Source organism: Oncorhynchus kisutch, unplaced genomic scaffold (genome assembly GCF_002021735.2).
Source record: "Oncorhynchus kisutch isolate 150728-3 unplaced genomic scaffold, Okis_V2 scaffold3002, whole genome shotgun sequence".
Classification (NCBI taxonomy): Eukaryota; Metazoa; Chordata; class Actinopteri; order Salmoniformes; family Salmonidae; genus Oncorhynchus; species Oncorhynchus kisutch.
In genome coordinates, this window is record NW_022264947.1 from 17,501 (window position 1) to 40,252 (window position 22,752).

A 22,752-nucleotide genomic window follows, 5' to 3' on the forward strand; every position below is an offset into this window, starting at 1 on the left:
TGTCCTTAATGCATGGTGCTACTGTATTAGGAGCACTGAGACACTGTCCTTAATGCATAGTGCTACTGTATTAGGAGCACTAGGAGCACTGGGACACTGTCCTTAATGCATGGTGCTACTGTATTAGGAGCACTGAGACACTGTCCTTAATGCATAGTGCTACTGTATTAGGAGCACTAGGAGCACTGGGACACTGTCCTTAATGCATGGTGCTACTGTATTAGGAGCACTAGGAGCACTGGGACACTGTCCTTAATGAATGGTGCTACTGTATAAGGAGCACTAGGAGCACCGGGACGCTGTCCTTAATGCATGGTGCTACTGTATTAGGAGCACTGAGACACTGTCCTTAATGCATGGTCCTACTGTATTAGGAGCACTGAGACACTGTCCTTAATGCATGGTGCTACTGTATTAGGAGCACTGAGACACTGTCCTTAATGCATAGTGCTACTGTATTAGGAGCACTAGGAGCACTGGGACACTGTCCTTAATGCATGGTGCTACTGTATTAGGAGCACTAGGAGCACTGTCCTTAATGCATTTTTTATTTTATTTTATTTATTTCACCTTTATTTAACCAGGCAGGCTAGTTGAGAACACCTTTATTTAACCAGGTAGGCTAGTTGAGAACACCTTTATTTAACCAGGTAGGCTAGTTGAGAACACCTTTATTTAACCAGGTAGGCTAGTTGAGAACACCTTTATTTAACCAGGTAGGCTAGTTGAGAACACCTTTATTTAACCAGGTAGGCTAGTTGAGAACACCTTTATTTAACCAGGTAGGCTAGTTGAGAACAAGTTCTCATTTGCAACTGCGACCTGGCCAAGATAAAGCATAGCAGTGTGAGCATACAACAAAGAGTTACACATGGAGTAAACAATTAACAAGTCAATAACACAGTAGAAAACGAAGGGGGGGTCTATATACAATGTGTGCAAAAGGCACATGGTGGCATGGTGCTACTGTATTAGGAGCACTAGGAGCACTGGGACACTGTCCTTAATGAATGGTGCTACTGTATTAGGAGCACTAGGAGCACCGGGACACTGTCCTTAATGCATGGTGCTACTGTATTAGGAGCACTGAGACACTGTCCTTAATGCATGGTGCTACTGTATTAGGAGCACTGAGACACTGTCCTTAATGCATAGTGCTACTGTATTAGGAGCACTGAGACACTACCCATAATGCACTTGACCTTGTCCAAAAGATATCCTTCCCAGATAATGTAAAGATTAAAAAAATTAAACCGCTCCCAATATTGGGTTAGTAAATACCCTCCAGCCAGTAAACACCAGCCATGTGATTAGCTGAGGTGAAGTGGAATAAGTAGCGTGGGTGGAACAGGGGACAGGATTATATAGTTGACCAGAACGTGGCATAAATCCACTACTCAGAAATAGGGTTCAACATACCAGTTTCACAATACTCAGAAGTATCTTGGCAAGCAGACAAAACATGAACTGTGACAAGCTCTACTCTGAATTAAAAGGAGTTGGCCAGTCTGTCACACAATGGGGTGGAGAGGGTGTTCTGTAGAGGGGGAGGGGGGGAGGAGGGTGTTCTGTAGAGGGGAGAGGGTGTTCTGTAGTGGGGGAGGGGGGAGGAGGGTGTTCTGTAGAGGGGGAGGGGTGGAGGATGGTGTTCTGTAGAGGGGAGAGGGTGTTCTGTAGTGGGGGAGGGGGGGAGGAAGGTGTTCTGTAGTGGGGGAGAGGGTGTTCTGTAGAGGGAGAGGGTGTTCTGTAGAGGGGGAGGGGTGGAGAGGGTGTTCTGTAGAGGGGAGAGGGTGTTCTGTAGAGGGGGAGGGGTGGAGAGGGTGTTCTGTAGAGGGGAGAGGGGTGGAGAGGGTGTTCTGTAGAGGGGAGAGGGTGTTCTGTAGTGGGGGAGGGGGGGAGGAGGGTGTTCTGTAGAGGGGAGAGGGTGTTCTGTAGTGGGGGAGGGGGGGAGGAGGGTGTTCTGTAGAGGGGAGAGGGTGTTCTGTAGTGGGGGAGGGGGGGAGGAGGGTGTTCTGTAGAGGGGGAGGGTGTTCTGTAGAGGGGGGAGGGGGGGAGGAGGGTGTTCTGTAGAGGGGGAGGGTGTTCTGTAGAGGGGAGGGTGGGAGAGGGTGTTCTGTAGAGGGGGAGGGTGTTCTGTAGAGGGGGAGGGGTGGAGAGGGTGTTCTGTAGAGGGGGAGGGGGGGAGGAGGGTGTTCTGTAGAGGGGGAGGGGTGGAGAGGGTGTTCTGTAGAGGGGGAGGGGGGTGTTCTGTAGAGGGGAGAGGGTGTTCTGTAGTGGGGGAGGGGTGGAGAGGGTGTTCTGTAGAGGGGGAGGGGGGGAGGGTGTTCTGTAGAGGGGAGAGGGTGTTCTGTAGAGGGGGAGGGGTGGAGAGGGTGTTCTGTAGAGGGGGAGAGGAGGGTGTTCTGTAGAGGGGGAGGGGTGGAGAGGGTGTTCTGTAGAGGGGGAGGGGGGAGGAGGGTGTTCTGTAGAGGGGAGAGGGTGTTCTGTAGTGGGGGAGGGGTGGAGAGGGTGTTCTGTAGAGGGGGAGGGGGGGAGGGTGTTCTGTAGAGGGGGGGGGGGGGGGGATGGTGTTCTGTAGAGGGGAGAGGGTGTTCTGTAGAGGGGGAGGGGAGGAGGGTGTTCTGTAGAGGGGAGAGGGTGTTCTGTAGAGGGGGAGGGGGGGAGGAGGGTGTTCTGTAGAGGGGGAGGGGGGGGGGATGGTGTTCTGTAGAGGGGGAGGGGAGGAGGGTGTTCTGTAGAGGGGAGAGGGTGTTCTGTAGTGGGGAGAGGGTGTTCTGTAGTGGGGAGAGGGTGTTCTGTAGAGGGGAGAGGGTGTTCTGTAGTGGGGGAGGGGGGGAGGAGGGTGTTCTGTAGAGGGGAGAGGGTGTTCTGTAGTGGGGGAGGGGGGGAGGAGGGTGTTCTGTAGAGGAGAGAGGTGTTCTGTAGTGGGGGAGGGGGGAGGAGGGTGTTCTGTAGAGGGGAGAGGGTGTTCTGTAGAGGGGAGAGGGTGTTCTGTAGAGGGGGAGGGGGGGGGATGGTGTTCTGTAGTGGGGGAGGGGGGGAGGAGGGTGTTCTGTAGAGGGAGAGGTGTTCTGTAGTGGGGAAGGGGGGGAGGAGGGTGTTCTGTAGAGGGGAGAGGTGTTCTGTAGTGGGGGAGGGGGGAGGGGGGGAGGATGGTGTTCTGTAGTGGGGGAGGGGGGAGGATGGTGTTCTGTAGAGGGGGAGGGGGGGGGGATGGTGTTCTGTAGTGGGGGAGGGGGGGGAGGATGGTGTTCTGAAGTGGAGAGAGTGTTCTGTAGTGGGGGAGGGGGGGGAGGAGGGTGTTCTGTAGTGTAGAGAGAAGGTTCTGTAGTGGAGAGAGGTGTTCTGTAGTGGAGAGAGGTGTTCTGTAGTGGAGAGAGGTGTTCTGTAGTGGAGAGAGGTGTTCTGTAGTGGAGAGAGGTGTTCTGTAGTGGAGAGAGGTGTTCTGTAGTGGGGAGAGACGTTCTGTAGTGGAGAGAGGTGTTCTGTAGTGGAGAGGGTGTTATGTAGTGGGGGAGGGTGTTCTGTAGTGGGGGAGAGGTGTTCTGTAGAGGGGAGAGGGTGTTCTGTAGTGGGGGAGGGGGGGAGGAGGGTGTTCTGTAGAGGGGGGATGGTGTTCTGTAGTGGGGGAGGGGGGGAGGAGGGTGTTCTGTAGAGGGGAGAGGTGTTCTGTAGTGGGGAAGGGGGGGAGGAGGGTGTTCTGTAGAGGGGAGAGGTGTTCTGTAGTGGGGGAGGGGGGAGGGGGGGAGGATGGTGTTCTGTAGTGGGGGAGGGGGGAGGATGGTGTTCTGTAGAGGGGGAGGGGGGGGATGGTGTTCTGTAGTGGGGGAGGGGGGGAGGATGGTGTTCTGAAGTGGAGAGAGTGTTCTGTAGTGGGGGAGGGGGGGAGGAGGGTGTTCTGTAGTGTAGAGAGGAGGTTCTGTAGTGGAGAGAGGTGTTCTGTAGTGGAGAGAGGTGTTCTGTAGTGGAGAGAGGTGTTCTGTAGTGGAGAGAGGTGTTCTGTAGTGGGGAGAGACGTTCTGTAGTGGAGAGAGGTGTTCTGTAGTGGAGAGGGTGTTATGTAGTGGGGGAGGGTGTTCTGTAGTGGGGGAGAGGTGTTCTGTAGTGGAGAGAGGTGTTCTGTAGTGGAGAGAGGTGTTCTGTAGTGGAGAGAGGGTGTTCTGTAGTGGAGAGAGGGTGTTCTGTAGTGGGGAGGGTGTTCTGTAGTGGAGAGAGGGGGTTCTGTAGTGGGGAGGGTGTTCTGTAGTGGAGAGAGGGGGTTCTGTAGTGGAGAGAGGGGGTTCTGTAGTGGAGAGAGGGGGTTCTGTAGTGGAGAGAGGGTGTTCTGTAGTGGAGAGAGGGTGTTCTGTAGTGGGGAGAGGGTGATCTGTAGTGGGGAGACGGTGTTCTGTAGTGGAGAGAGGGGGTTCTGTAGTGGAGAGAGGGTGTTCTGTAGTGGGGAGAGGGTGTTCTGTAGTGGGGAGACGGTGTTCTGTAGTGGAGAGAGGTGGTTCTGTAGTGGAGAGAGGGGGTTCTGTAGTGGAGAGAGGGGGTTCTGTAGTGGAGAGAGGTGGTTCTGTAGTGGAGAGAGGGTGTTCTGTAGTGGAGAGAGGGGGTTCTGTAGTGGAGAGAGGGTGTTCTGTAGTGGAGAGAGGGGGTTCTGTAGTGGAGAGAGGGTGTTCTGTAGTGGGGGGAGAGGTGATCTGTAGTGGGGGGGAGGGTGTTCTGTAGTGGGGGGGAGAGGTGATCTGTAGTGGGGGGGGGGTGTTCTGTAGTGGGGGGAGAGGTGATCTGTAGTGGAGAGATGATCTGTAGTGGGGGGGGTGTTCTGTAGTGGGGGGAGAGGTGATCTGTAGTGGAGAGAGGGGGTTCTGTAGTGGAGAGAGGGTGTTCTGTAGTGGGGGTGTGATCTGTAGTGGGGGGGGGGGGGGACTGTGAGTGTGGGAGGGGGGGGTTCTGTTAGTATAGTCTAAGACATAAATAAGGAATGAAACAGTACAGTGTCAGGAAGTGTTCATATCCCTTGACTTATTCCACATGTCGTTGTGTTCCTTCCTGAATTCACAATGGGTTTGAACTGTTCTTCTCACCCATCTACACACCCCAGCATGTCAAAGTGGAAACATGATTTTACATTTTTTTGGTTAAATTATTGAACTTGAAATACAGAAATATCTAAATTTCCACAATAAGTAATCCCCCGACGTTGCTAGGACGCTCCAAATTAAGCTCTGATCGTCATGGAGACGGCACTACCACTTGATTGGAGTCCACCTGTGGCATATTAAACTGATTGGACATGATTTAGAAAGGTACACACCTGTCTATATAAGGTCAAACAGTTGACAGCGCATGTCAGAGCAGAAACTATACCGTGAAGTCCAAGGAACTGTCTGTAGATCTCTGAGATAGAACTGTGATGAGGAGTATATCTGAGGAAGGGTAGGAAACCATAACTAGAGAGCACACTGGACTCCATTATTGGGAAATTAAAAAACATGTAACTACCCAGATTCTGCCTAGAGGCTGGCCGTCCGACCAAACTGAACAACCGGGCAAGAAGGGCCTTGGTCAGGGAGGTGGCCAACAACCCAATGACCACTCTGACAGAACTACAGAGTTCCTTGTCTGAGATGGGAGAACCTGCCAGAAGGACAACAGTCTCTGCAGCACTTAACCAATCTGGGCTTTATCGGAGAGTGGCCAGATGGAAGCCACTCCTGACAAAAAAGGCACATGACAGAACACCTGGAGTTTTGTAAAAAAAAAGCACATGACAGAACGCCTGGAGTTTTGTAAAAAAGGCACATGACAGAATGCCTGGAGTTTCTTAAAAAAGGCACATGACAGAACGCCTGGAGTTTTGTTAAAAAAAAGGCACATGACAGAACGCCTGGAGTTTCTTAAAAAAGGCACGTGAAAGACTGAGATCATAAAGGCAAAAGATTCTGTGGTCTGATGAGACAAATATGTTACTCTTTGGCCTGAATGCAAACCACTATGTCTGTAGAAAACCAGGCACAGCTCATCACCCATCTAACAACATCCCTTACTGTGAAGCATGGTGGTGGCAGCACCATGCTGCCAGCACCATCATTTTCAGTGGCAGCGACTGGGAGACTGGTAAGGGGTAGAGGGGAACAATGACTGGAGCCAGACAAATCCTTGATGAGAACCTGCTTCAGAGAGCAAACGGCCTGAGACTGAAGCATGGTGGTGGCAGCATCATGCTATGGGTGATGCTTTTCAGTGGCAGCGACTGGGAGACTGGTAAGGGGTAGAGGGGAACAATGACTGGAGCAGACAAATCCTTGATGAGAACCTGCTTCAGAGTTCAAACGGCCTGAGACTGAAGCATGGTGGTGGCAGCGTCATGCTATGGGTGATGCTTTTCAGTGGCAGCGACTGGGAGACTGGTAAGGGGTAGAGGGGAACAATGACTGGAGCCAGACAAATCCTTGATGAGAACCTGCTTCAGAGAGCAAACGGCCTGAGACTGAAGCATGGTGGTGGCAGCGTCATGCTATGGGTGATGCTTTTCAGTGGCAGCGACTGGGAGACTGGTAAGGGGTAGAGGGGAACAATGACTGGAGCAGACAAATCCTTGATGAGAACCTGCTTCAGAGTTCAAACGGCCTGAGACTGAAGCATGGTGGTGGCAGCGTCATGCTATGGGTGATGCTTTTCAGTGGCAGCGACTGGGAGACTGGTAAGGGGTAGAGGGGAACAATGACTGGAGCAGACAAATCCTTGATGAGAACCTGCTTCAGAGTTCAAACGGCCTGAGACTGAAGCATGGTGGTGGCAGCGTCATGCTATGGGTGATGCTTTTCAGTGGCAGTGACTGGGAGACTGGTAAGGGGTAGAGGGGAGCAATGACTGGGGCCAGACAAATCCTTGATGAGAACCTGCTTCAGAGAGCAAACGGCCTGAGACTGAAGCATGGTGGTGGCAGCGTCATGCTGTGGGTGATGCTTTTCAGTGGCAGCGACTGGGAGACTGGTAAGGGGTAGAGGGGAACAATGACTGGAGCCAGACAAATCCTTGATGAGAACCTGCTTCAGAGAGCAAACGGCCTGAGACTGAAGCATGGTGGTGGCAGCGTCATGCTATGGGTGATGCTTTTCAGTGGCAGCGACTGGGAGACTGGTAAGGGGTAGAGGGGAACAATGACTGGAGCAGACAAATCCTTGATGAGAACCTGCTTCAGAGTTCAAACGGCCTGAGACTGAAGCATGGTGGTGGCAGCGTCATGCTATGGGTGATGCTTTTCAGTGGCAGCGACTGGGAGACTGGTAAGGGGTAGAGGGGAACAATGACTGGAGCAGACAAATCCTTGATGAGAACCTGCTTCAGAGTTCAAACGGCCTGAGACTGAAGCATGGTGGTGGCAGCGTCATGCTATGGGTGATGCTTTTCAGTGGCAGTGACTGGGAGACTGGTAAGGGGTAGAGGGGAGCAATGACTGGGGCCAGACAAATCCTTGATGAGAACCTGCTTCAGAGAGCAAACGGCCTGAGACTGAAGCATGGCAGCGTCATGCTGTGGGTGATGCTTTTCAGTGGCAGCGACTGGGAGACTGGTAAGGGGTAGAGGGGAACAATGACTGGAGCCAGACAAATCCTTGATGAGAACCTGCTTCAGAGAGCAAACGGCCTGAGACTGAAGCATGGTGGTGGCAGCGTCATGCTGTGGGTGATGCTTTTCAGTGGCAGCGACTGGGAGACTGGTAAGGGGTAGAGGGGAACAATGACTGGGCCAGACAAATCCTTGATGAGAACCTGCTTCAGAGTGCAAACGGCCTGAGACTGAAGCATGGTGGTGGCAGCGTCATGCTATGGGTGATGCTTTTCAGTGGCAGCGACTGGGAGACTGGTAAGGGGTAGAGGGGAACAATGACTGGAGCAGACAAATCCTCGATGAGAACCTGCTTCAGAGTGCAAACGGCCTGAGACTGGGGGGGGGGGGTGAAGACTTACGAACCTGCTTTAGAGAGCAAACGGCCTGAGACTGGGGGGGTGGGGGGGGGGGCGAAGACTTACGAACCTGCTTCCGATGTGCAAATGGCCTGAGACTGGGGGGGGCGAAGACTTACGAACCTGCTTCAGAGTGCAAACGGCCTGAGACTGGGGGGGGGGTGAAGACTTACCAACCTGCTTCAGAGTGCAAACGGCCTGAGACTGGGGGGGGGGTGAAGACTTACCAACCTGCTTCAGAGTGCAAACGGCCTGAGACGGTGGGGGGGGGGGGGGGCGAAGACTTACGAACCTGCTCCAGAGTGCAAACGGCCTGAGACTGGAGGGGGTGAAGACTTACGTTCCAACAAGACAATGACCCCAAGCATACAGCCAAAGCAATGCTGGAATGGCTTCAGAACAACAATGTGAAAGTGAGTGGCCTTGCCAAAGCCCAGACTTGAATCCCATTGAAAATCCATGGAAAGACTTGAAGATTGCTGTTCACCACCACTCCCCATCTAACTTAATAACAGAGCTTGAGAAATCTGCAAAGAAAAATGAGAGAAACTCCCATGTGCAAAGCTGATACTGACAACCAAGATGACTCAAAGCAGTAATTGCCACCAAAGGTGCTTCTACAAAGTATTGGCTCAGGGGTGTGGATACTTATATAAAATGTAAATATTTCTGTATTCTTTTCAATACTTTTGAGAAAATGTCTTTATGGTGGTATTGTGTGTAGATGGGTGAGAAAATGTCTTTATGGTGGTATTGTGTGTAGATGGGTGAGAAAATGTCTTTATGGTGGTATTGTGTGTAGATGGGTGAGAAAATGTCTTTATGGTGGTATTGTGTGTAGATGGGTGAGAAAATGTCTTTATGGTGGTATTGTGTGTAGATGGGTGAGAAAATGTCTTTATGGTGGTATTGTGTGTAGATGGGTGAGAAAATGTCTTTATGGTGGTATTGTGTGTAGATGGGTGAGAAAATGTCTTTATGGTGGTATTGTGTGTAGATGGGTGAGAAAATGTCTTTATGGTGGTATTGTGTGTAGATGGGTGAGAATATATATATATATAATCCATTTTAAATTCAGGCTGTAACAACAAAATGTAGATACGTGGGAAAATGTGTTCAATGGTAAATAAAATGTCTAAAGTGTGGAATAAAACATGTTTCAATAACATTAGGATACTTTTTTAAATAATACACCTAAATATGATATTTGATCAACAATGACCTTTAACGTCATCAGAGACCGTATGGGTTTAAAGCGCCAACAGCTAAATTGAACACGGTCCCTAAGTAGGTATCCCTCCAGATCAGGGGACCATTCATAAAGTCCACCGGCGTGTTATACAGTACGCTGCCTGGTCGACTTGGTCGACTTGGCCAAGCACTACATTGAGATCAGCGGAGAGATATCCAGCCACGTAAGCATTGTCTGTAACAGTAGAGTAGCCCTGAAGTCCCGTACTTACACCTCTCATATGATGCAACATCGTCGGGAGGTTTCCCTTACGTCGACCAGAACTTGTAGCCCATTCAGAGATACTCTGATATTCAGAAGCAGGTAAGGTTACCATTCAAGCTATAGCCTCAGTGGTAACGATTAGACTTCATCAACGACTAAACGTGTCGGTGCGTAATGTTACGCCACATAGTTAGTTGATTTCTCCGTGGACAATTATCTTTCAGTAATAGCGTGGACTAAATAACGGCATATCAACGACATAACTAGAACCAAATCCGCGGAAGCGGAAGAACAGAAACCAGATAAGAGTCTATACTACTAGAACCAAATCCGCATGTCTGAATGAAGCGGAAGAACAGAAACCAGATAAGAGTCCATACTACTCTCCTTTAATCCTCAATAGACCGCGAGCCAGTCAACCACATTTCCACAACCTTGCTACTCTTTCAAAAACCACTGTGTTCACATCATAAGAAGTAGGCTATAATAAACGCTGTTTATTTTTCTCACCAATAATAATGGCACATGCGCTGAGGAGTCCGATTTCTTTTTTAAGCGTGACTCTATCTGACGGCGAGTCACTCTTATCCTTTCCATTGAGTTCCATCATGGGCTGTTGCGCCTGATCCGTCTCAGCGCAGCTCTTCCGACTCCTCTCTGTCCCGTCCATGTCTGAGGCGCGCAACTATAAAACTGCCTCACTCAGTTCCTTCGCCTGAGCTCATATACAGCATCGACGCACGCCAAGTTCGGTGGACACAACACGCATGCGCGGCGGTAGGACAGTGTGCTTGATTCAAATAGCATGCAAATAGTCAGTGGTGGAAAATACTTCAAAGTACTGAAGCCATTTTGGGAGGGGGGTAGATGTTCCTTACTATTTCATTATCTTGGGAGGGGGGTAGATGTTCCTTACTATTTCATTATCTTGGGAGGGGGGTAGGTGTTCTTTACTATCTCATTATCTTGGGGGGGGGGGGGTAGATGTTCTTTACTATCTCATTATCTTGGGAGGGGGGGGGGTAGATGTTCTTTACTATTTCATTATCTTGGGGGGGGGGTAGATGTTCTTTACTATTTCATTATCTTGGGAGGGGGGTAGATGTTCTTTACTATTTCATTATCTTGGGTGCTTTTACTTCACTACATTCCTATAGAATATTATGTATTTTTTACTCCATACATTTTCCCTGACACCCAAAAGTAGTAGTTGTATTTTGGATGCTTAGCAGGACAGGAAATGGTCCAATTCACACCCGTATTAAGAGAATATCCCTGGTTATCCCTACTGCCTCTTCTCTGGAGGAGACTCCCTGGTGGAGTGGTGGAGTGTTGGAGTGGTGGAGTGGTGGAGTGTTGGAGTGGTGGAGTGGTGAAGTGGTGGAGTGGTGGAGTGGTGAAGTGGTGGAGTGTTGGAGTGGTGGGGTGGTGTAGTGTTGGAGTGATGGAGTGGTGGAGTGGTGGAGTGTTGGAGTGGTGGAGTGGTGGAGTGGTGGAGCGTTGGAGCGGTGGAGCGGTGGAGTGGTGGAGTGGTGGAGTGGTGGAGTGGTGGAGTGGTGGGGTGGTGGAGTGTTGGAGTGGTGGAGTGTTGGAGTGGTGGAGTGGTGGAGTGGTGGAGTGTTGGAGTGTTGGAGTGGTGGGGTGGTGGAGTGGTGGAGTGATGGAGTGGTGGAGTGTTGGAGTGGTGGAGTGATGGAGTGTTGGAGTGGTGGAGTGATGGAGTGTTGGAGTGGTGGGGTGTTGGAGGGGTGGAGTGGTGGAGTGTTGGAGTGTTGGAGTGGTGGGGTGGTGGAGTGGTGGAGTGTTGGAGTGGTGGGCTGGTGGAGTGGTGGAGTGTCGGAGTGTCGGAGTGGTGGAGTGGTGGAGTGGTGGAGTGTTGGAGTGGTGGGGTGGTGGAGTGGTGGAGTGGTGGTGGAGTGGTGAAGTGTTGGAGTGTTGGTGTGGTGGAGTGGTGGAGTGTTGGAGTGTTGGAGTGGTGGGGTGGTGGAGTGTCGGAGTGTCGGAGTGGTGGGGTGGTGGAGTGGTGGAGTGGTGGAGTGTTGGAGTGGTGGGGTGGTGGAGTGGTGGAGTGGTGGTGGAGTGGTGAAGTGTTGGAGTGGTGGTGTGGTGGAGTGGTGGAGTGTTGGAGTGTTGGAGTGGTGGGGTGGTGGAGTGGTGGAGTGTCGGAGTGTCGGAGTGGTGGGGTGGTGGAGTGGTGGAGTGTTGGAGTGGTGGAGTGGTGGAGTGTCGGAGTGGTGGAGTGGTGGAGTGTTGGAGTGTTGGAGTGGTGGGGTGGTGGAGTGTTGGAGTATTGGAGTGGTGGAGTAATGGAGTGGTGGAGTGGTGGAGTGTTGTAGTGGTGGAGTGGTGAAGTGTTGGAGTGGTGGAGTGGTGGAGTGGTGGGGTGTTGGAGTGGTGGAGTGTCAGAGTGTCGGAGTGGTGGAGTAGTGAAGTGGTGGAGTGTTGGAGTGGTGGGGTGGTGGAGTGGTGGAGTGATGGAGTGGTGGAGTGTTGGAGTGTTGGAGTGGTGGAGTGATGGAGTGTTGTAGTGGTGGAGTGATGGAGTGTTGGAGTGGTGGAGTGGTGGGGTGTTGGAGTGGTGGAGTGGTGGAGTGTTGGAGTGTCGGAGTGGTGGAGTGGTTGAGTGGTGGGGTGTTGGAGTGGTGGAGTGTTGGAGTCTCGGAGTGTCAGAGTGGTGGAGTGTCGGAGTGTCGGAGTGGTGGAGTGTCGGAGTGGTGGAATGGTGGAGTGGTGGACTGGTGGCGTGGTGGAGTGGTGGAGTGGTGGAGTGGTGGAGTGGTGGAGTGGTGGAGTGTTGGAGTGGTGGAGTGGTGGAGTGTTGGAGTAAATACATTTTTTTTTAAATGGTGCCGTCTGGTTTGATTAATATAAGGAATTTTAAATGATTTATACTTTTACTTTTGATACTTAAGTATATTTTATCATTTACATGTACTTCCGGTATTTATATACATACTTTTAGACTTTCCCTCAAGTAGTATTTTACTGGGTGACTTTTACTCAAGTAGTATTTTACTGGGTGACTTTCACTTTTACTTTGTGTCATTCTTGCTAGGTAAAGTCCCCCCTTATCTCAGCTCGCTGGTCACCATAGCATCTCCCACCTGTAGCACACGCTCCAGCAGGTATATCTCTCTAGTCACCCCCAAAACCAATTCTTTCTTTGGCCGCCTCTCCTTCCAGTTCACTGCTGCCAATGACTGGAACGAACTACAAAAATCTCTGAAACTGGAAACACTTATCTCCCTCACTAGCTTTAAGCACCAACTGTCAGAGCAGCTTACAGATTACTGCACCTGTACATAGCCCACCTATAATTTAGCCCAAACAACTACCTCTTTCCCAACTGTATTTAATTTTTATTTATTTATTTATTTTGCTCCTTTGCACCCCATTATTTTTATTTCTACTTTGCACATTCTTCCATTGCAAAACTACCATTCCAGTATTTTACTTGCTATATTGTATTTACTTTGCCATCATGGCCTTTTTTTGCCTTTACCTCCCTTCTCACCTCATTTGCTCACATTGTATATAGACTTGTTTATACTGCATTATTGACTGTATGTTTGTTTTTACTCCATGTGTAACTCTGTGTCGTTTTATCTGTCGAACTGCTTTGCTTTATCTTGGCCAGGTCGCAATTGTAAATGAGAACTTGTTCTCAACTTGCCTACCTGGTTAAATAAAGGTAAAATAAATAAAATAAATAAATTCTCTAATAAGGTATTTTTTTAAAACTTTGACTCAAGTATGACAATTGGGTACTTTTTCCACCGGTGCAAATAGTCCCTTTGTCTGGTGGAGAGCTGTGGTTCTGACCTGTGAGAGGGTCACTGCCCACCTGCTCACAGTGTGACTAGAGTACAGGTGTTTTTGGCAGAATTTCCAATTCATTTATTGAAAATGAATCAAAATCCATGATATAATGTGATATAATGTGGCTTCTAAGTAGGACATTATTTTGTAGATATCAAATGGTGATAAGATACGGTAGAACTATAGATTGTTGTCATGTTGCATTATATTTGCCCAACCGCTACTGAAATGAAAAGGTAATGTCCCACGACAGGAAATGTTGTTTGTTAGGAACATCTCTCGGGCGTGTAACCTGATGAGTTGACTGATGACGTCACGTCAATACTGACTCAAACCAGGGGGGGTGTCCCAAATGGCACCCTTTTGCCCCATAGGGCATGGCACCCTGTTCCCTACATAGTGCCCTGCTTTTAACCAGGACCCATAGGGCATGGCACCCTGTTCTCTACATAGTGCCCTGCTTTTAACCAGGACCCATAGGGCATGGTACCCTGTTCCCTACATAGTGCCCTGCTTTAACCAGGACCCATAGGGCATGGTACCCTGTTCCCTACATAGTGCCCTGCTTTAACCAGGACCTATGGGGCATGGCACCCTGTTCCCTACATAGTGCCCTGCTTTAACCAGGACCTATGGGGCATGGCACCCTGTTCCCTACATAGTGCCCTGCTTTTAACCAGGACCCATAGGGCATGGCACCCTGTTCCCTACATAGTGCCCTGCTTTTAACCAGGACCCATAGGGCATGGCACCCTGTTCTCTACATAGTGCCCTGCTTTAACCAGGACCTATGGGGCACTATGAAGGGAACAGGGTGCCATGCCCTGTCTGTCTCCTTCACCAGGTATCTCTCATTTAGTTTCTACAGCAGTACTGCTGTCTGTCTGTCTCCTTCATCAGGTATCTCTCCTTTAGTTTCTACAGCAGTACTGCTGTCTGTCTGTCTCCTTCATCGGGTATCTCTCCTTTAGTTTCTACAGCAGTACTGCTGTCTGTCTGTCTCCTTCACCAGGTATCTCTCCTTTAGTTTCTACAGCAGTACTGCTGTCTTTCTGTCTGTCTCCTTCACCAGGTATCTCTCCTTTAGTTTCTACAGCAGTACTGCTGTCTGTCTGTCTCCTTCATCAGGTATCTCTCCTTTAGTTTCTACAGCAGTACTGCTGTCTGTCTGTCTCCTTCAACAGGTATCTCTCCTTTAGTTTCTACAGCAGTACTGCTGTCTGTCTGTCTCCTTCACCAGGTATCTCTCCTTTAGTTTCTACAGCAGTACTGCTGTCTGTCTGTCTCCTTCACCAGGTATCTCTCCTTAAGTTTCTACAGCAGTACTGAAACTGCAGCCCATTAGTTTATGTCCTGAATGCAGGAAGGCCTATTCAATCCTTATCATTGTAAATCTGTAGCCAGTTATTTTGAACATAATATAGGCTCCTGTTGAACATTATTACTGCGGTGGGCTAAACCAGGGTCACACAAAGTGATTCTTGGTAGTCTACTTTGAAACAGAAGTATCCACCTCACACACATGGTTATGGGTTTATAGAAGGGAGACACCTGTACCATCAGACTTGTTGAGTCCCAATATGACACTTTATATATTATATACATCACAGAAGACTGAAATATAACAACACTGTTTGACATAGAAACACCAGAATTTAGCAGCAGGTAGCCTAGCAGGTAGCCTAGCGGGTAGCCTAGCGGTGAGAGTGTTGTATCCTTTATGACAGCAGGTAGCCTGGCAGGTAGCCTAGCGGTGAGAGTGTTGTAACCTGTATGACAGCAGGTAGCCTAGCAGGTAGCCTATCGGTGAGAGTGTTGTAACCTTTATGACAGCAGGTAGCCTAGCAGGTAGCCTAGCGGTGAGAGTGTTGTATCCTTTATGACAGCAGGTAGCCTAGCAGGTAGCCTAGCGGTGAGAGTGTTGTAACCTGTATGACAGCAGGTAGCCTAGCAGGTAGCCTAGCGGTGAGAGTGTTGTAACCTGTATGGCAGCAGGTAGCCTAGCGGTGAGAGTGTTGTAACCTGTATGACAGCAGGTAGCCTAGCGGTGAGAGTGTTGTAACCTGTATGACAGCAGGTAGCCTAGCGGTGAGAGTGTTGTGACCTGTATGACAGCAGGTAGCCTAGCGGTGAGAGTGTTGTAACCTGTATGACAGCAGGTAGCCTAGCGGTGAGAGTGTTGTAACCTGTATGACAGCAGGTAGCCTAGCAGGTAGCCTAGCGATGAGAGTGTTGTAACCTGTATGACAGCAGGTAGCCTAGCGGTGAGAGTGTTGTAACCTGTATGACAGCAGGTAGCCTAGCAGGTAGCCTAACGGTGAGAGTGTTGTAACCTGTATGACAGCAGGTAGCCTAGCGATGAGAGTGTTGTAACCTGTATGACAACAGGTAGCCTAGCAGGTAGCCTAGTGATGAGAGTGTTGTAACCTGTATGTCAGCAGGTAGCCTAGCGGTGAGAGTGTTGTAACCTGTATGACAGCAGGTAGCCTAGCAGGTAGCCTAGCGGTGAGAGTGTTGTAACCTGTATGACAGCAGGTAGCCTAGTAGGTAGCCTAGCGGTGAGAGTGTTGTAACCGTATGACAGCAGGTAGCCTAGCGGTGAGAGTGTTGTAACCTGTATGACAGCAGGTAGCCTAGCGGTGAGAGATTCCACCTGGGATCTATAAGGCGTGTCTCCTATCCTACTGTACCTCTCAGTAGAGATTCCACCTGGGATCTATAAGGCGTGTCTCCTATCCTACTGTACCTCTCAGTAGAGATTCCACCTGGGATCTATAAGGCGTGTCTCCTATCTTACTGTACCTCTGAAACCTACTTGTTGTGTTGCTAACAGCTTCCTGTGCCCTTATTAGGATCCAACCAGTGGCCTTCTGATCACAAACACACGTGACCACCCTCCCAGACAACGTTCCAACCAGTGGTCTTCTGATCACAAAGACACGTGACCACCCTCCCAGACAACGTTCCAACCAGTGGTCTTCTGATCACAAACACACGTGACCACCCTCCCAGACAACGTTCCAACCAGTGGTCTTCTGATCACAAACACACGTGACCACCCTCCCAGACAACGTTCCAACCAGTGGTCTTCTGATCACAAACACACGTGACCACCCTCCCTGACAACGTTCCAACCAGTGGTCTTCTGATCACAAACACACGTGACCACCCTCCCAGACAACGTTCCAACCAGTGGTGCTATAGAAAAGGATCCGATTGGATAGCACTACCGGCATCGTTTCAAGCTAGCTGTGAAGTGACTGTTCCTCCTCCCCCCCTCTGTCCCCCCCCCCGCCCAAACCAACTGTCAACTGTGAGTCCAGTGTTTCCATAAACATCCCTATCTCATAAGGACAAACAAAAAGGCAGGTATGAGGTTTATTTTGGGCTTTGGAAATCCTCCAGGCACTGTATGTCTGACAACAGCAGTCAGCCAGACAGTATACAAACAGCAGTCAGCCAGACAGATATACAAACAGCAGTCAGCCAGACAGATATACACTCATAAGGCTCATAACGTTATGTTCTTCAACAATCGATAGTGTATTAGGTTAATTGAAATGAATTGAAATGAAGTAGCATACACCTATTATCCAGAGTGATTTCCAGTTAGTGAAATCATCTTAAGATAGCTAGGTGGAACAACCACATATCTCAGTCAGAGTCAATAAATAACTTAACATCTCAATAAAATAGCATATCAGCAGAGTAGGCTAGTAGGGAAGTAAGGTCAAGTGAGAGGGGGGGGGGGGGGCTATTTAAGATACTCTTTGAAGTGGTTGGGGTTTAGAACAGAGTGCTTGGGTTGGGATGTGTCCATAGCCTGAAGGTAGGGGTTTAGAACAGAGTGTTCGGGTTGGGATGTGACCATAGCCTGAAGGTAGGGGTTTAGAACAGAGTGCTCGGGTTGGGATGTGACCATAGCCTGAAGGTAGGGGTTTAGAACAGAGTGCTCAGGTTGGGATGTGTTGACGGTAGGGGTTTAGAACAGAGTGCTCGGGTTGGGGTGTGACCATAGTCTGAAGGTAGGGGTTTAGAACAGAGTGCTCAGGTTGGGGTGTGTTGAAGGTAGGGGTTTAGAACAGAGTGCTCGGTTTGGGGTGTGACCATAGTCTGAAGGTATGGGTTTAGAATAGAGTGCTCGGGTTGGGATGTGACCATAGCCTGAAGGTAGGGGTTTAGAACAGAGTGCTCGGGTTGGGGTGCGACCATAGCCTGAAGGTAGGGGTTTAGAACAGAGTGCTCAGGTTGGGATGTGTTGAAGGTAGGGGTTTAGAACAGAGTGCTCGGGTTGGGGTGTGACCATAGTCTGAAGGTAGGGGTTTAGAACAGAGTGCTCAGGTTGGGATGTGTTGAAGGTAGGGGTTTAGAACAGAGTGCTCGGGTTAGGGTGTGACCATAGTCTGAAGGTATGGGTTTAGAACAGAGTGCTCGGGTTGGGATGTGACCATAGCCTGAAGGTAGGGGTTTAGAACAGAGTGCTCGGGTTGGTGTGTGACCATAGTCTGAAGGTAGGGGTTTAGAACAGAGTGCTCGGGTTGGGATGTGACCATAGCCTGAAGGTAGGGGTTTAGAACAGAGTGCTCAGGTTGGGATGTGACCATAGCCTGAAGGTAGGGGTTTAGAACAGAGTGCTCAGGTTGGGATGTGTTGAAGGTAGGGGTTGGGATGTGACCATAGCCTGAAGGTAGGGGTTTAGAACAGAGTGCTCGGGTTGGGATGTGTTGAAGGTAGGGGTTTAGAACAGAGTGCTTGGGTTGGGATGTGACCATAGTCTGAATGTAGGGGTTTAGAACAGAGTGCTCGGGTTGGGATGTGTCCATAGTCTGAAGGTAGGGGTTTAGAACAGAGTGCTCAGGTTGGGATGTGACCATAGCCTGAAGGTAGGGGTTTAGAACAGAGTGCTCAGGTTGGGGTGTGTTGAAGGTAGGGGTTTAGAACAGAGTGCTCGGGTTGGGGTGTGACCATAGTCTGAAGGTATGGGTTTAGAACAGAGTGCTCGGGTTGGGATGTGACCATAGCCTGAAGGTAGGGGTTTAGAACAGAGTGCTCGGGTTGGTGTGTGACCATAGTCTGAAGGTAGGGGTTTAGAACAGAGTGCTCGGGTTGGGATGTGACCATAGCCTGAAGGTAGGGGTTTAGAACAGAGTGCTCAGGTTGGGATGTGACCATAGCCTGAAGGTAGGGGTTTAGAACAGAGTGCTCAGGTTGGGATGTGTTGAAGGTAGGGGTTGGGATGTGACCATAGCCTGAAGGTAGGGGTTTAGAACAGAGTGCTCGGGTTGGGATGTGTTGAAGGTAGGGGTTTAGAACAGAGTGCTTGGGTTGGGATGTGACCATAGTCTGAATGTAGGGGTTTAGAACAGAGTGCTCAGGTTGGGATGTGACCATAGCCTGAAGGTAGGGGTTTAGAACAGAGTGCTCGGGTTGGGATGTGTTGAAGGTAGGGGTTTAGAACAGAGTGCTTGGGTTGGGATGTGTCCATAGTCTGAAGGTAGGGGTTTAGAACAGAGTGCTCAGGTTGGGATGTGACCATAGCCTGAAGGTAGGGGTTTAGAACAGAGTGCTCAGGTTGGGATGTGTTGAAGGTAGGGGTTTAGAACAGAGTGCTTGGGTTGGGATGTGACCATAGTCTGAAGGTAGGGGTTTAGAACAGAGTGCTCGGGTTGGGATGTGTCCATAGTCTGAAGGTAGGGGTTTAGAACAGAGTGCTCAGGTTGGGATGTGACCATAGCCTGAAGGTAGGGGTTTAGAACAGAGTGCTCAGGTTGGGATGTGTTGAAGGTAGGGGTTTAGAACAGAGTGCTTGGGTTGGGATGTGACCATAGTCTGAAGGTAGGGGTTTAGAACAGAGTGCTCAGGTTGGGATGTGACCATAGCCTGAAGGTAGGGGTTTAGAACAGAGTGCTCAGGTTGGGATGTGTTGAAGGTAGGGGTTTAGAACAGAGTGCTCCTCTGTTCCTCCTCCCACCCAGCCCTGAGAGGGTGGAGAGGAGGATCTGATAGAGCCTGAGACGCCCAGCCCTGAGAGGGTGGAGAGGAGGATCTGATAGAGTCTGAGACACCCAGCCCTGAGAGGGTGGAGAGGAGGATCTGATAGAGCCTGAGACGCCCAGCCCTGAGAGGGTGGAGAGGAGGATCTGATAGAGGCTTAGACACCCAGCCCTGAGAGGGTAGAGAGGAGGATCTGATAGAGCCTGAGATGCCCAGCCCTGAGAGGGTGGAGAGGAGGATCCGATGGTTCATGGTGTCCAAGGCAGCAGATAGATGTAGGAGGATGAGAACAGAGGAGAGAGAGTCAGCTTTGGCAGAGCGGACAAAGAGAAGCGCAGTCTGGGTTGAACGACCCGTCTTGAAGCCTGACTGGTTAGAGTCAGTTCCAACACGCTGCAGGAAACCAGGAATTTCACACGTGTTGTCCACGCAGGGAACACTAAATTAGAAGGGTTACAGCCACGGGGTTGGGGAGCGTCTGTAAAAACTACAGGGAGAAGAGGGAACAAGGACAGAAAACAAACGTATTGTTGACAAAACAACTAAATGTATTACAACAACAAAGAAGTGTACTGCAAACAACAACACATTCTTTTCCCACTGTGACATCATCACAATAGAACAGCGGAATATATACTGCTTTTCATTGGAATGTAGTGGTGCTGTTTCCTCTACTGTCTGAGGTGGTGCTGTTTCCTCTACTGTCTGAGGTGGGTGCTGTTCCTCTACTGTTCTGAGGTGGGACTGTTTCCTCTACTGTCTGAGGTGGTGCTGTTTCCTCTACTGTCTGAGGTGGTGCTGTTTCCTCTACTGTCTGAGGTGGTGCTGTTTCCTCTACTGTCTGAGGTGGTGCTGTTTCCTCTACTGTCTGAGGTGGTGCTGTTTCCTCTACTGTCTGAGGTGGTGCTGTTTCCTCTACTGTCTGAGGTGGTGCTGTTTCCTCTACTGTCTGAGGTGGTGCTGTTTCCTCTACTGTCTGAGGTGGTGCTGTTTTCCTCTACTGTCTGAGGTGGTGCTGTTTCCTCTATTGTCTGAGGTGGGACTGTTTCCTCTACTGTCTGAGGTGGGGCTGTTTCCTCTACTGTCTGAGGTGGGGGCTGTTTTTCCTTCCCTCTACTGTCTGAGGTGGTGCTGTTTCCTCTACTGTCTGAGGTGGTGCTGTTTCCTCTACTGTCTGAGGTGGTGCTGTTTCCTCTACTGTCTGAGGTGGTGCTGTTTCCTCTACTGTCTGAGGTGGTGCTGTTTCCTCTACTGTCTGAGGTGGTGCTGTTTCCTCTACTGTCTGAGGTGGGCTGTTTCCTCTACTGTCTGAGGTGGTGCTGTTTCCTCTACTGTCTGAGGTGGTGCTGTTTCCTCTACTGTCTGAGGTGGTGCTGTTTCCTCTACTGTCTGAGGTGGTGCTGTTTCCTCTACTGTCTGAGGTGGTGCTGTTTCCTCTACTGTCTGAGGTGGTGCTGTTTCCTCTACTGTCTGAGGTGGTGCTGTTTCCTCTACTGTCTGAGGTGGTGCTGTTTCCTCTACTGTCTGAGGTGGTGCTGTTTCCTCTACTGTCTGAGGTGGGGCTGTTCCTCTACTGTCTGAGGTGGTGCTGTTTCCTCTACTGTCTGAGGTGGTGCTGTTTCCTCTACTGTCTGAGGTGGTGCTGTTTCCTCTACTGTCTGAGGTGGTGCTGTTCCTCGACGGTTAGGGGGCTGTTTCCTTCCTCTACTCTGTCTGGAGGGTGGTGCTGTTTCCTCTACTTGTCTAGAGGTGGTGCTGTTTCCCTCTACTGATCTGAGTAGTGGTGGTGCTGTTTCCTCTACTGTCTGAGGTGGTGCTGGTTTCTCTCTACTGTCTGAAGGTGGTGCTGTTTCCGTCTACTGTCTGAGGTGTTGGCTGTTCCTTCCTCTATCTGGTCGTGAGGTGGTGCTGTTTCCTCTACTGTCTGAGGTGGTGGCTGTTTCCTTCTACTGTCTGAGGTGGTGGCTGTTTTCCCCTCTACTGTCTGAGGTGGTGGCTGTTTCCCTCTAACTGTCTGAGGTGGGGCTGTTTCCCTCTACTGTCTGAGGTGGTGCTTGTTTCCTGCTACCTGTCTGCAGGTGGTGCTGTTTCCTCTAACTGTCTCGAGGTGGTGCTGTTTCCCTCTAACTTAGTCTGAGGTGTGCTGTTTCCTCTATACTGTCTGAGGTGGTGCTGTTTCCTCTACTGTCTGAGGTGGGGCTGTTTCCTCTACTGTCTGAGGTGGGGCTGTTTCCCTCTACTGTCTGAGGTGGTGCTGTTTCCCCTACTGTCTGAGGTGGTGCTGTTTCCTCTACTGTCTGAGGTGGTGCTGTTTCCTCTACTGTCTGGGGTGGTGCTGTTTCCCTCTACTGTCTGAGGTGGTGCTGTTTCCTCTACTGTCTGAGGTGGTGCTGTTCCTCTACTGTCTGAGGTGGTGCTGTTTCCTCTACTGTCTGAGGTGGTGCTGTTTCCTCTACTGTCTGAGGTGGTGCTGTTTCCCCTACTGTCTGAGGTGGTGCTGTTTCCTCTACTGTCTGAGGTGGGGCTGTTTCCTCTACTGTCTGAGGTGGTGCTGTTTCCCCTACTGTCTGAGGTGGTGCTGTTTCCTCTACTGTCTGAGGTGGGGCTGTTTCCCTCTACTGTCTGAGGTGGGGCTGTTTCCACTACTGTCTGAGGTGGTGCTGTTTCCTCTACTGTCTGAGGTGGTGCTGTTTTCCCTACTGTCTGAGGTGGTGCTGTTTCCTCTACTGTCTGAGGTGGTGTTGTTTCCTCTACTGTCTGAGGTGGTGCTGTTTCCTCTACTGTCTGAGGTGGGGCTGTTTCCTCTACTGTCTGAGGTGGTGCTGTTTCCTCTACTGTCTGAGGTGGTGCTGTTTCCTCTACTGTCTGAGGTGGTGCTGTTTCCTCTACTGTCTGAGGTGGTGCTGTTTCCTCTACTGTCTGAGGTGGTGCTGTTTCCTCTACTGTCTGAGGTGGTGCTGTTTCCCCTACTGTCTGAGGTGGTGCTGTTTCCTCTACTGTCTGAGGTGGGGCTGTTTCCTCTACTGTCTGAGGTGGTGCTGTTTCCTCTACTGTCTGAGGTGGTGCTGTTTCCTCTACTGTCTGAGGTGGTGCTGTTTCCTCTACTGTCTGAGGTGGTGCTGTTTCCTCTACTGTCTGAGGTGGTGCTGTTTCCTCTACTGTCTGAGGTGGTGCTGTTTCCTCTACTGTCTGAGGTGGTGTTGTTTCCTCTACTGTCTGAGGTGGTGCTGTTTCCACTACTGTCTGAGGCGGGATAGACAGTGGTGCTGTTTCCTCTACTGTCTGAGGTGGGGCTGACAGTGGTGCTGTTTCCTCTACTGTCTGAGGTGGGGTAGACAGTGGTGCTGTTTCCTCTACTGCCTGAGGTGGTGCTGTTTCCCCTACTGTCTGAGGTGGTGCTGTTTCCTCTACTGTCTGAGGTGGTGCTGTTTCCTCTATTGTCTGAGGTGGGACTGTTTCCTCTACTGTCTGAGGTGGTGCTGTTTCCTCTACTGTCTGAGGTGGTGCTGTTTCCTCTACTGTCTGAGG

General features: G+C 50.4%; 1 protein-coding gene across 1 annotated transcript in view; it reads right to left on the reverse strand.

Moving 5' to 3' along the window:
• LOC109886190 (asc-type amino acid transporter 1) overlaps positions 1-10,161 on the reverse strand; it is a gene marked incomplete at its 3' end in the record, with an annotated part of 27,550 nt that extends 17,389 nt beyond the window's left edge. The window contains exon 1 of the mRNA XM_031820087.1: positions 9,922-10,161. Within this exon, the coding sequence (XP_031675947.1) occupies positions 9,922-10,081 (160 nt within the window). The remainder of the gene's footprint in view (positions 1-9,921) is intronic.
• Positions 10,162-22,752: the final 12,591 nt, after the last annotated feature.